At 33.4% G+C, this 14470-nt stretch overlaps 2 protein-coding genes across 2 annotated transcripts; both read left to right on the top strand.

The window, feature by feature from the left end:
* The first annotated feature begins 787 nt into the window (after nucleotides 1-787).
* On the top strand, nucleotides 788-2274 carry LOC149570533 (uncharacterized). Its single transcript, XM_089817907.1, has 2 exons — nucleotides 788-1014; nucleotides 1138-2274. Exons 1-2 carry the CDS (start codon nucleotides 867-869, stop codon nucleotides 2034-2036), a joined length of 1047 nt encoding a protein of 348 aa, XP_089674033.1. The 5' UTR covers nucleotides 788-866; the 3' UTR covers nucleotides 2037-2274.
* A 9322-nt stretch (nucleotides 2275-11596) lies between these two features.
* Nucleotides 11597-13506, top strand: LOC149570532 (uncharacterized). Its single transcript, XM_089817906.1, has 2 exons — nucleotides 11597-11851; nucleotides 12159-13506. The coding sequence occupies exons 1-2, from the start codon at nucleotides 11710-11712 to the stop codon at nucleotides 13262-13264; spliced, it is 1248 nt and encodes a 415-aa protein (XP_089674032.1). The 5' UTR covers nucleotides 11597-11709; the 3' UTR covers nucleotides 13265-13506.
* The last annotated feature ends 964 nt before the right edge of the window (nucleotides 13507-14470 follow it).

Here is a 14470-nt window from a genome sequence, read left to right as displayed (position 1 = left end):
TTGCACTCCATAATTCCTACACAAAAATCCATAAATACCTAAAAGCTGAAATCTTAGATTTAAACACTACACTCACCAAGAAAATGCACCCAAAAAAATTGGAGTAGGAGGCCCTCTCGGAAGCTGTCATAGATTGTGTAATAATAGCTTCCCAACAATAACCAGACATAAATATTTAAACTCATTCCCCATGCACACCTTTGTGGTGGATCATTTTGGCACGAGGGTTCATTTCTCAATTGTCTGCGGAATAACTTCAATTTGTCCATATATCAGATTGTGAAATCTGAATGTCTTTGTTTCAAGGCCGATTTGCTTTAGTAGACATCCATTGACTCTCTTTCTTCTCTCAAAAGCGAAAACCACTGAAATTTGTTAATCAAGATTCTTTCAATGGAAGACTTGTTTGAAATAGTTGAGCATGGTTCGTCTTTAAACAAAGCTGGCTTTCAACTTTTTCAAATTATGTGGATAAAATTAGTTTTAAAAGCGAAGGCTCGAATCTTTGGCTTTTGGCTCCACTGTGCAAACAAAGAACATAATAAAAAGAAAAAAATGGTCTGCGCGTCTGTGTGTTATTTATACCTTATCTTACATTTGGTCTCACTCTTCACCGTCCGGAGGGAAAGCCTTTCCGTGTATGGCGAGCTGGATTTGTTGGGCATTTTCAGTCTCATTTGGGCAAAGCAGCTTGACGGAATGAAGAAACGAATCTTTAATCTCATAATAATATATATATATATATATATATATATATATATATATATATACCCCATCTATTCCATAGAAGCCATTAACAATTTTGAGTTATTTAGTATCAACACAGATTTCAATTTTGCTCAACAATCTTCTTACTCCAAGTTGAGATGGAAATGAATTTGGCACTGAGCGTTCCAAGCGACAGAAATCCCAGCAGCTACGGACAGCTTGACCGGAATTCAGTCTCAGGATTCGATCCTGGTGTTCAATTCAGAGAGACCCGATCTTCTTACTTCCTCGATGTTAATCTTCCAGGTACCCAATTTCTCCTTTTCTCTCTTGTTAATCAATCACCAATTCTGTTTTTCTCTTTTTTTAAAACTTGAAATTGAAGATCTGAAACATTCTGTGGTATCAATTGGGGGCTTGAAATTGCAGGGCTGAGGAAAGAGGATATATGGCTGCAAATGGACAACACGCGGGCTCTGCTCATACGAGGGCAGAGATATGTTGACGGGGTGGGTATGGTTGGGTGGACATGGCATCTGATTCAGCGTGGGAGCTCAAGGAGGAGGCCATTCAGAGTACCCAATGATGTTCATGTGGCAGCCGTGAGCGCCAATTTCCATCAGGGTGCTCTGCATGTTGTTATGCCCAAATTCAGATGGAACAGATTCAGCCCTTACCAGATCAATTACCGCTCTAATTGTAATCTTCAGCTCCAACTCTATCCTCCCATGGCGCCCCCAATGCTCGAACCTCCGACACATCGCCCAAAAATTGAGGAGGAAACAGGGGAGTTTTTATGCGAGGAGATCCTCTGCGAGGGTGCCGCGGACGAAGAAGAAAAATTGCTGGAAATTCGCTTGGAGATGGAAAGCATGGAAGAAATTGAAGAGATTTCAACATCGGAAATGCGGGATCGTTCATCGGAACAGCCCCAGAGAGTGCTGGTGGAGGAATTGATTGAGAAGGAGGAGGATTTGGGGGTTTCTCCGTGCGAAGATCACGAGTTCGAATCGCCTAGCTCGGATTCGAAGGCGGAAGTCCGAAAAGAAATTGAAGCTGAGGAAGCCATGAATGGATTTGGGTGTGAGGCGAGCACTGTATCTAGTGAAGTGGATGAGGAGAAAGGGAGCAGATCAGATGAAGAAAGGGGCAGAGAGTGTGATCATGGAAATGCAAAGACGGAAATAACGATGGATTCTGGTGATGATAGTGGAAAGGCAGAAAGTGTGAAAATAGAAGAAGATTCTCAGCCACAGCGAAAGGGCGGGTTGTCTTATCTTTTCTCATCGATTGCAGAGATTGCTGCTCGGAAGTTCAGACGTGGATAAAATATATTTACACTAAATTCTTTCCTTGTTTTTCTTTCTATCATTCTTTCCCGCTTATTGAAAGCGTCATGTATTTCATGCAATTCGTTTTTTTTGGTAGGCGATGTGGAGTCGATTTGCCTTGTTTAAGACCATGGTCCAATATTAAGGGGCTGTAAAGATATCTCAATGGTTTGTAAAGATATCTGAGATTATTATAATTTTTTCAAAATAAAAATATAACTTAGCTTATGTTTAATTGTAGAAAATATATTTATATTTTTTATTGTATTTGTCATAGGCTCATATTATTGTAATTAGTTCAACATATCTAGTGATTAATTTTTTACATCTCAACCATTTAGATCTAATTATTTTTCCTTCTAATTTTATGTTTTGATTTTTGGATTGTTTATATATGAGTTTTTTAACATCTAAATTTCTTTAAAATATTTTACTTGAACTTGATTGGCTCTTATATTTGGGGTCTTATAAGAGCGATTTTTTTGGAAGTACTACCTGAAATTTTAGAATTCACTTTAAAAAAATAGCATTGTATGGAAATAAATAGTTGTCAGTTTGTAAATATTAATTTTATCACTAGTCATTCTAGTATTTGATTATATTAAATTTTAAATACTTTAATTTGTGAAAGATGACAATTAACTAATGTATATATTAAAATATAGTATTTGTGAAAAAGGGTATAATAATAAATGAAAAGGTAAAAATATAATACAAATAATTATATCTTTCTTAAAATACTTTGTTATTAGACTAAAATCTAGTCCAATTATTTTATGATTATCTAGGGCCAAAATCTTTACATCTTAATACTATTTATTTTATAAATGTTTAGTTATCTATAGTAAAAATATATATTAATGTATTAATATATCGATATACTAAAATACAATTAAGTAGTTATAATAGTATCATTGCATTTATGTGAAATTTAGATTTTTTATATTAATTTTTTATCTAAAATATATATCAAATATTAATCAATTAGTAATAAAATTATATTTAATATTATCAAATTTTTACTTCATTATTCTAATTAATTAAAACTATTATAATCTATGAAAAATACAAGCCATTACGTGGCACTTGTTAAGTTATTGAAGTGGTTAATATTTATACATGTGTAAGTTGTATATTCATTTCAAAGAGATTGGAGAGAATTTGAGAGGGCATAGAGTGAGTTCTAGAGGAATTGTAGTGTAAATGTTATCTTCTATAATATGTTTATAATATGTTTGATGGATAAAATTGAGTCACTTTAAATATTAAAAAGTGTCTCGTGTTTTGAGTTTATTACTAATAACAAATCTCTGATGTTGTAGTTAGTGCATCAATAATATGTTTTTTCTATATGAATTCAACCCCTCATATTTTTTTTTTGTAGCCTTATATGATGTCACTACTTTCATAGATCTAGCCCCAATGTCTAGTTTTATCATTTGTAACTCTATAATGTATATGTAGATTCAAACTTTACACATGTCATTTCACAATAATTTTAAATTTTAAATTCAATGAAAATCTCACTAGCTCCCTCTCATCAACTATTGCAATTGACCTAGTCATGTCTATGTTGATTAATGAGCTTGTTTTTTTGTATCTAAGTACATTCATTCATATCAAAATGCAATGTTTGCTAAGTGTTATCCTTTTAAAGGGTAGGCTACACAACTCTTCCTCTCTAGAGAGTTAGACTTATTTCCAATGCTTGAGGTTCCAACAAGAGCATAAACGTGGTCTTTCGAGTTCATCAATTATTACTAATTTATAATGTCTTTTTTTTTTCTATTATAGTGACAACTTAGTAGATTAAGCATTCATAAAGTGTCAAATTTGTTAAACAATCAAATTGTTTACTAAGACTTTTGTTGTCATTGTAGTAAGCATCTCTACTTGGTAGCTAGATGCTACTCTATATGTTAGTATTTAGGTTAGTCAGGAAGTTGCATTATCATAGTTTAGTTTTAGGTGGGAAAATAGGAGTTCAAAATTTATAGAAATATAATAAGAAATCATATGATGAGCATTAGTAATATCATTTCTTTGTTAATTTATTTATGGTTATGGTTTGATCTACAAATTTATCATGTGATCTACCATTTAATGTGGTACCAAAGCATTGTATACCAATATTTATATGTTGGACGAATATGTTCTAGGTTGGATTTAATTTTATATTAATATTGAACACTTGAAGATTATCCAAATTAGTGTTAGACTATATAAGCCTCCTAGTGTAGATTGCATCTAGTATGAGGAAGCTTTTAAGATGAAGTGAGGAGATAATATTGACATTAGAAGCACACAATTGACACAAATTGGATGGAGGGTGCTACAATAAATATAGATTTTGTATTGACATTGAACTAGCAAGCATGAAACATAGAAGACTAGTAAGGAACGAACAAGAGGATTTGCAAGTGGAAATAATTTTGTTTCATTTGATTCATTAATCTTGTAAGCTCTCAAGTCTTAGTCTTGCTTCTTTGTCTCCACTCATATTCTTAAATATATTTTTTCCCTTAGGAGATTTGGATTAAGTTTTCAGCTTTAACATTCAAAAATTTAAATATTTTAACAAAACATTGAAAGTAATTTGCTCAAATATGAATAAATTTAGATATATGAAATATGCAAAATATAGATGAATAAAACTTGATTTAGAGATGACACATGAATAAAATGTGATACCTTGGATAAGGGATGAAAAAAAGGACAACAATAAAATTTATTAGTAATATAGGTTGTGTGAGTATTGTTATTAAAAATGGGTGGTGGAGAGTAAGGACAAACATATCAATAGTGCTATATAAAATTATACCAAAGGATTTTATTAGCAAGAAATCAAAAGGAGACATATCATCTAGATTTGTTCTTAAAGGTTTATGCTACATGTTGTCTCTAAACCTAGATTGGGTCCTATATTGAAGTAGTAATTGTATGCACCCAAAAATGGTCCCCTAGACTATAGGCCCCCATTATTCAATTTATCAATTTATCAAATTTTCTGAATCAATGGTTTGTAATATATTCAAATCAATTTCCTTGATCAAATTCGATTTATTTCATTTCTAAGATTGATCATTTTATTCCAAGTCTTATTTAATTAAAAGAAAATCTTCTCTTTTAATTAAATAAAATAAAATCCCCACTTAATTAAAAGAAAACCTCTCTTTTAATTAAACAGTTCATCCACATTTAATTAATTAAGAGAAAAACCTCTCTTTTAATTTAATTAAATATCTTCTATTTAATTAAAAAGAACTTGCTCCCTTTTAATTAAATAAAAATCCCACTTAAATATGTCTTTTGATGAAAAAAGGAAATAAAATAAATTCTTTTTATTTAATTTCTCTACAATTAAAAATGTGATTTAAGTGGGATTTATCTTTCCACTTTCTCCTCAACCACTCCTCTTTTCTAATTGGTGGAATCTTGTCTCACATGGATCACCACTTTCTTCTCAACCACTCCTCTTTTCTCATTGGTGAAATTTTGTCTCACATGGATCAAGCTCTATTATCCCATATTGGTTGTGAGAAGCCTCTCACCTCCATAATTTCCTTTATAAGGGAGAGCCCTCTCCTCATATTAGACACCCATGATTATGCTATCGTTATGCTGCAGGTTTGAAGACCAATTTTTGAAGGAGTTTGAATACAAAAGCTTTTTGTGGAGAACTTCTATTTTCTTGTCTTTTTCTCTCTTGCACCCATCATGGGCTTTTAGCTTAGATTTTGCATTTATAGATTAGATTTTTCTTTCATAGATTAGATCTTATTTTCATGCATATTTGAAGATCATGGAGACTAGCATTCTTGCTTTTCCTCTTTGAATCTCTCATCTCATGGTGTACTTGCATGGGCACAAAAATAGGTCAAACTGAGGGCCTCCATTGCAAACCCTTGCACTCTATGAGTAGAGAGCTATGGATCAATTTGTGAGGGCTCATTCTTGAGTTTTCTTACATGTAATGATTCATAGAAGTGTGACAACATTTTAGCACACAGTAATTAGATGAAATTTGATCCAATTTTATTACTTTAATAGAAAGAAACATTCAAATAGTATCTAGAAAAAAATTAATTCTCTTTGAATTAATATCTCAACATGTAATGCGCATTCTTTACATCTCCATTATGTTTTATACCCTAATCTTTAATAAATATCATTACCCATGATCTCAATCAGGTTGCCACATGTTACATCATCTGTTGCAAGAGCATTCTTGGGTCATTGACAATCTTGCAGCAATGAAAAATATTTGTTAGTTCATAGTTTCCTACTTGTTCATTCTAGGTGTTTGTGAGAGGGATCCTTTAGTTCTTCTCACTTTGAATTGTGAAACTGGGGATTTATTCTAGGAATCCTTTGGATTTTTTTTCTAGGTTCACATCTTGATTTATTCTTCATTGATGGAGATTTCTTAAGTGTGGGTATGGTCCTATTTATTCTTCTTGTTCCAATGTGTAGATTGGGTTCTCCCAATCTTGTAAAGTTGTTTCATGATTAGCGAAGCTTAATGGTCTATTTTTTGATGTTCCTACATTTAAGGTGGACCTCCTTGTTTTACCGCACAATATTTCATCCTTATCTAGATGAGTTATTATGGATTTGCATCCTAATTTGCAAGTTGTAATATGTTTTCCTTCTTTCATGGAGAATATGATTGGTCTAGCTGACTCATGGCTTGTGGTCTTGTATCATCTTTGTGGTATTTATTCTTTGTAGAGAACCCGAGGTGTTCTAGTATAATAAGGGTATCTAGTTTGGATCTAGATTTCTATTGTAATGAGACATGTGTGTCGAAAGCTTGTATATTTCATATTGCAACACAAATTTATATAAATTGTATGATTCTATGACATTGGGAAGATAAGTTTAGTTGGTTTGTTGTGTTCCCTTGTGTTTGAGATTGTTTAATCCACTATTTTGACTCTACATTCATGGTTGGGACCATCTTCCTTAGAAAAAATCCTTCCATGACTATGTCAAGTGGTATTAAAGAAAAGACTCGTGATTTTGTGTTATTCAATCAAATTTATTTGGCTTGTGAATCCCTAGTTGTATTGGTTGTGAGGTGGAAAATTATGGAGTTGAATCACAATTATAAATGACTTGCACAAGGGAATCAAAGGAGTGTTGGCTGGTTAGTGACCTAGATTAAATTTTTAAGTATTCTAGTAGTGAACAACTCACTGAGTTGGACACATATTGTAAGTGTGTTTCATAGATCACTCAATGAGAAGAAATTGACACCTAATAGTTAGATCATCAAAATTGTGGTAGTTGTGTAGAAGGATTGGAATGACATCACCTAGAAGGATTAACCCTAGAATGATATAATAAATGATTCAAATGAGTTCAAGAATTTGTTGAGGACTGAGATTCATAATATTTTGACTAGATTAAGAAGGAATCATTAGGCTTAAGATGAATATGAGAAAGAAACTAAAAATATTGAGAGTTGAAGTTAAGATCACAATATAACAAGAAATATTATTGAGAGCTATGTGATGAATGGGTCATCTGAGTCATAGAATAGATATTTCTATTTTCTCTAGTTCATTACATCTCAAGTTTTCGATACATTAGATAGGTGAACAAAAATATTTCTTTGAGCTTGAAGATATTAAGGATCCCAAAAAGGGTTAGGTTAATATAGAGTAAGTTGAATGGTCATGTTGTCTTATGGTGGAAAGAATTGCAAAAGGAGAGGGAAGATAATGGTGAATCAAATATCACTAGATGGAGGGTTATAGTTTCTAGACCTAAGGCTAAATTCATGCCTGATGATATGAATTAGAATTGTTGAAGAAGATAAAAATTATGAAATAGAGGGACTTGAGTGAAGGATTACATAGATGAGTTCCACAAGGCAAAAATTAGATCAAGATATTGAGAGTTACATAAAGAAAAGGTAGCTAGGCATAATAATGGTCTATAAATTAACATCTAGGATGATAAAGGATGTTGAGGAGTAATTCAATTGAAGATTCTTATCAATATCTGTCGAAGGAAAAAGTTAAGTTGAAAAGAAAATAGAGTATCCCTAAGGGAATGGAGAAGCATGTTGGTAATCTAAAGAAGGAGAATCAAATTTTACAAGAAAGACATAATTAGAGAACATTAAGGAAAGGTGGTGGAAATAAGGAATTCAAAGGTACCTATTTCAAATGTGGTGGCATTACATATTTCCAATGTTCTAAAGGATCTAGCAAGGGCTTTGATGAACATAAACTCCTGACACAAGAGGGACATTCCATTGATGAACTTGAAGAAAGTATGGTTGCACTGAAGATGAGAGAATCTTTTGTGCTTAGGAGAATTATATTGAGTAAGAAGGAAGTTGAACCTATTCAAATGAAAAAATTGTTTAAGATTGTATGCAAATCAAGAGGTAAGTGTTGTACGGTTATTATTGACAGTGGTAGTATTGATAGCCTTGTATTAAAAGAGATGGTACAAAATATTGGTTGAAGGAGACTTAAACACCCTTTTCCTTAAGATGACCATATGGTGGAAGTTAGAGAGCAATTCTCGATTAAATTGAGTATTGGACCTTACAAGGATAAGGCATAATGTGATGTGGTTGACATAAGTTATTGTCATGTTTTTTTTTAGTAGACCTTGTTAATGTTATAGGGGACTTATTCATGATTGTAAGAGGAATGCAATCTCAAAAAAGAAGGATGACCAAAAGTTCACTCTAATTACTTTAAAGGGGGGAGAAGGTAGGAGTGCCAATAACTTGAGTCTAATGAAGACTTATTGTTTGGAAATTTAAAGTATTGCAGATAAGATAGAGAATGATATGTAATAGGGTATTGAAGAGGTGAATGAGTTCTAAGAGTGACTTGTGATCAGATATGGAGGAAATAGATTATTGAGTGGTGACCAAGATGTAGTTATGTAGTAGAAAAAGAAGGCATTGATTAACACTCGAGTAAAGAATTGTAGCATGTATAAGTTGAATCCATTAGATAACTAGAGCAAAGGTAGAAGCGAAAATAGTCAATTGTTATCAGATGATCGGAAGTGTAATATAGATCAAGATGATCTGGTGAGTCAAACAATAAGAGTGCCAATTTGTAGTTAAAGAGGCTATTTGGGTTTAAAATGAGCTCAATATGTACGTCCTAAATCTTTTAAGATGCTCATAAGTTCCTCTTATGGAACATCTTTTACTCACCTAGGGTGTTTAATGCAAGAGCATCCTTGGGTCATTGGTATCTTGCATTAACCAAAAATATTTTTATAATTCTTAGTTTCTTATTTATTTAGTCTAAGTGTTTATGAGAAAGATCCTTCAGTTCCTCTCTCTTTAAATTGTCTGGGTGGGTATTTTTTCTAAGAATAATTTGGAATCTATCTCTAGGTCCCCATCTCAATATGTTCTTCCTTGATTGAGATTTCTTAATTTTGGGACTTGTCCTATTTATTCTTCCTATCCTAGTGGGAAGATAGAGTTTTTCAAATCTTGCAAAGTTGGTCCACGATTGATGAAGCTTAATGGTACATTGTTCAATGTTCATATATTCAAGGTGGACCTTGTTCAACTACACAAAATTTCATTCTAATCTGGAAGATTTCTTATGGATTTGGGTTGTGCCCTATAAATTATATATTTACCTTTTCCTTCTTTCCTAGAGAATGTGATTGGTTTGGATGACTCATGGCTTACAGTCTTGTATATATATTTGGGTAGTTGTTTATTGCAAAGATTGGAGGGTATGGATTTTGGATTTGGAGTTTTTTTGTAATTAGGCATGTATGCTAAAAGTTTGCAAACAACATATTCTAGACCAACTAGACGTAAATATAATTCAATCTTGTGATAATGAGGAGATCAATTTAGTTGGTTTATTGTATTTCCTTATGTTTGAGATTGTTGAATTTTCTATGTTGACTCTAGTATGGTTAGACCATCTTCTTTGGGTTTTCTTGTATTTTCTTGCATTTGAGATTGTTTTCTTAGATTTTATTATTAATCAACACCAACATTCTCTATTTTATGAGTAATTTAATTCAATAGATTAGCGAGAAGATATGACTTTATGAATAAAGTCAAGATTCTCTTTTCTAACTATAACCAAGCTTAAATATACCTATCAATACTTAAAATGTGTTTTTTCAACCTTGCTAGTATTTATAAATCTTTAAAATATATTTGCAATTTTATTTTTTTAAGAATGAACAAAGTATAAAAAGAACTAAACACTAGATATAACCTATCACTTATCTTTTCAAAATTCTAATATTTGTTAAACAAACAAAATTATCAATCAATAACTCATCAAAAAAGAATTGTTAATTCTCTTCATGAAACACCCCTAGCTAAATGTGACATTGGTGGAGGTTTGGATCCTAGAGATGCTAGTATTTACTCACGCCTTTCCTTTCCTCTTCAGGGCAGCTCTCCCTCGCTCCTCCACAACCGCTTTGGGAATAGAGCTAGGCAATACTCTCAACATGTTATCATGAGGGGCATTGGACTCCTCTTAAGGCTTGCATTCTTAAAATTAACACTGATGGTTCTTCTCGGGGAAATCCTAATTCGGCTGGTATTGGGGGAGTTGGGTGTGACAGTTTTGGTGATATTTAGTTTTTGTTTTCTATATACAAGGGTTACTATACTAATAACCTCATGGAAGCCTTGGCTATCTTGGTTGCAGTGTTACAGTGCTGTCAACGTGGATGGAAAAGAATTATCTGTGAGATTGACTCACAAGTGGTTGTGAATTTATTGAATAGAAAGAATCTTGTGCATGTGGATTGGCATTTGGCTTTGGTTATTTAGCAGATCATTCAGTTATGCAATTATTTGAATTTTGTCTTTTATACATATCCCCTCATGAGTGAAATGGTGTGGTTGATTGTCTGGCTAAATGGGCCTTTGAGCATGGGCCGGCTTGGAACATTATTGATCATAGGATGCTTCCCCTTGATTTATCTCAGATGTTGGTTTAACTTGTGGACCAAGATAAAGCTCTGTAGTTCTCTTTATTTCTTGTGTTGTTCTGCTCTCTTTGGTATTCAATAAATTTTTTATCTCTCTTTTTATTTATTTATTTTTTAGAAATTCTTTTCTATAAGCTCTTTACTTCTCTATATTAGTTTGTTTTCCTGCACATGTACTCGAGGTAATAATACAAAATCTGTCCAACGAATGGGGATAAACACTAGCTTCCTTGGGGTTTCCCTTTCTAATAGCTTTTAACGCTAAAACTATAAATGAATGTTTTTCAAAAAGACAGAATCTTCAGGCACCTTGCAATATGTTTTTTCTTACCAGGGGTGCTTAAACACGCATCACTTCCACCCCAAGTATTCACATTAACCGTCCGCGCAAAACCACAGAGAAAGAAAGAAAAACTATTAATTTTTGCCGTATGTAGAAATTTGTTTGTCAACGAGAGAATCGGAATAAACATTCGATTGTACAAAGCTTCCTCTGCCTGCTTCCACAGATGGACGGAAAGTATTTATCTCCAACACAAGCACAAGCACATTATCTCTGCCTATATAAAAATATATGCCATGGCAGGTTAATACAACACCGCAGTTGGTAAACAAATATCATAGTATCATTACTCTTCAAAAATTCGAGTGAAGAAACCAGTTTTGATTTGATAGCCGCCATAAACATATCAAAGCTTTTCTTGAAAAAATGGAGTTGAATTTGTCATCTAGCATTACACACAATCTAAATTCTGCACAGGAGAGCTGTGGACAATTACTTGAAGGATTCACTCCTCGTGTGCAATTGAGAGAGACTCGCTCAGCATACTTCATCAATGTTAATCTTTCAGGTACAATTCTCTGCTATTTATTTTTACAATAAAATTGTTTTCACATTGTGAATTGCATCAAAAAAAATTCTAGTTATAATGGGTACAAACATTTTTATTTTCTCTGTTTCTGTTGTGCTTTGTTTTGTTTATGAAAGAAAGACTTGAATCAGTTGAGAGGTTCACAATTTACCATTATAGGCTTTTGTCTATCATAGAACAAAAATATTTTTTACAGCGAGTATATCTTTTTGATTCTGCTCTGTCTCTGAAGTAAGACTCTGTTTGTAATGGGTCTGAGCTTTTCTCTAATGCTCTGTTCGTGCAGGTTTCAGGAAAGAAGATATCCGGCTCGAGATGGACAATACAAGAACTCTGATAATAAAAGGGCAGAGATATTTGCAAGGAATGGGGAAGGTGGAATGGACATGGCATTTGATGGAGAGTGGCGGTCGAAGCTTCAGAAAGCCTTTCAGAATTCCACAAAATGTCAATGTGGGAGCCATGACTGGTACTTTCCATCAAGGAGTTCTTCATGTACTAATGCCCAAGTTCAGGTGGACCAGCAGATTCACTCCCTACCATATCAATCGCTCTAATTTGCAGGATGATCAGAACTTGGAGGAAGCAGTGCACGATGAAGCCGAAGAGAATGCCGGTGACAGCCATGGCGCCGCAAAAATCGATGATTTCGTGGAGACTCGGAGCAATGAAGAAAATGATGGGCACGATCAGAAGCCCCCTGAAATTAGCAGAGTGGAAGAAAAATCCAATCTTGGTGAACACGATCAAAAGCTCCCTGAAATTAGTACGGTGGAAGAAAAGTCAAATCTTGATGAAGAAAAAGATGGGCATGATCAGAAGCCCCCTGAAATTATCAGAGTGGAGGAAAAATCCAATCTTGATGAAGAAAAAGATGAACATGATCAAAAGCCATCGTGTTTGAATTCAAAAGGCGAGGCAGGTGAAGAAGCGGCAGAAGAAACGAAAAGAAATGTTGCAGACGACATGAGCATTCTGACGGACCATAAAGAGAAAGATGAACATGATCAAAAGCCATCATGTTTAACTTCAAAGGGTGTGGGGGGTGAACAAGTGGCAGAAGAAAAGAAAACAAATGTTGCAGACGCCATGGATTTTCTGACAGATCCTAAAGAGAAAGATGAAGAGAAGGATTCCTTGAATGCTCTTGCTGAAGAAGTGATTGCTCATGGGGAATTAGAAAGCCTACATAACTCAGAAGCCGAGGAAGATACAAATCTTGCTCAGCCGGAGCCACAAACAATGATTCCTTCTGATGGAATTGATGATTATTCTGGCTTTATTTCTGAGTGGAGTTATGGTGAGACATTTTGGACGAGGAGAAAGGTAGTGGTAGCTCTGTTGGTGTCCTCCGTTGCTGCCATTGCAGCTTTCAAATTGATGCGCCGATAAGCCTCAACAACTTTCCATAGTGGCAGAGAAAATGATTTAAAAAAAGGGGTGAGCATATTCTGTCAACAGTCAGGCGGACTGTGCCTCACAACATAACCCCAAAATGAAGAAAGGGGGAAAAGCATCCTCTACCTTTGACCGGCCGTAAGGCCATTTATTCTTTTGTACATACCAATTTAAAATGTGTAGCTTACAACGTAACGTATGAATAAATTCTCATTGGTCTTTCTTATTTAGTCTAACGCTCTCCTCTCTTGTGAGGTTATGTCTCTCATGCTTATATTGAATTTCAATTATATAGATAATAGAGATATTTTATAAGTCAACTTATACTATTATTATTAGAATTTGAGTGTTTAATTTTTAATCAAATTTATTGATTAATGTTTTATGAGTAATAGTTCACAAGAATCTTTTCTATGAAAATAAATGACATACTTACTATTCATTTAACTCATAATTATATATAGTAATACATGGTTAAAACACACATTTCTTAAGGAAACTTTTGTTGTAAACATCATAGATAGATAGATAGATAGATGAGATTTTAACATCCACGAGGTTGAACATAGCCTATGAGACACAATATCCACTACACTGACTTTGTTAAAATAGTTCGCTTTTTGTGAAGACTGATGATGAACCACCAAACTTTTCAATGTTCTCCTTGTTGAATAAGTTTTACCATGATTTGTCGAATATGATATCCACGAATTTGACCTTGATGTCCCTATATGCCTCATATACTAGTGACTAATTCAAGGACAAAAAGTGTTAAAACGTCAAAGTTGATTTACTTTTTCCAAGCTTGATTTTTGCTTTAGCGTGTGATGTTTAAGGGTGATCCTAAGAAAATATCATTTCAACTCATTAATTAAACTTTTTTTTTTGAGATACATACAAAGTTGAAAGGTTTTATTTACATTTAAAATTAAATTAAATGAATATATTTAGCACCTTTTTTTGTTTCACATTTGTTTTAATGTTTTTATTTTATAAGAATGTCTATTATATTCTAATACCATTTCACATTTATTCCTAGCTTTTCTGTCATGTCCCCTTTTCAAATAATTAAAAAAAGAAAATCTTTGCTAAGGCAGGCAGGCCCAAGAAAGTGAAGTTTCGGAAAAAGGGGGTTAATCTTTGGAAACCGTTGGACTAATAAATGAAAATTATTATTAAAATAAGTTTCATTAACCTCTC

Source organism: Cupressus sempervirens, chromosome 3 (genome assembly GCF_028749045.1).
Source record: "Cupressus sempervirens isolate cs-2001-9-10 chromosome 3, ASM2874904v1, whole genome shotgun sequence".
In the NCBI taxonomy this organism is placed as follows: Eukaryota; Viridiplantae; Streptophyta; class Pinopsida; order Cupressales; family Cupressaceae; genus Cupressus; species Cupressus sempervirens.
This window is presented reverse-complemented; position numbering and strand designations above follow the sequence as displayed.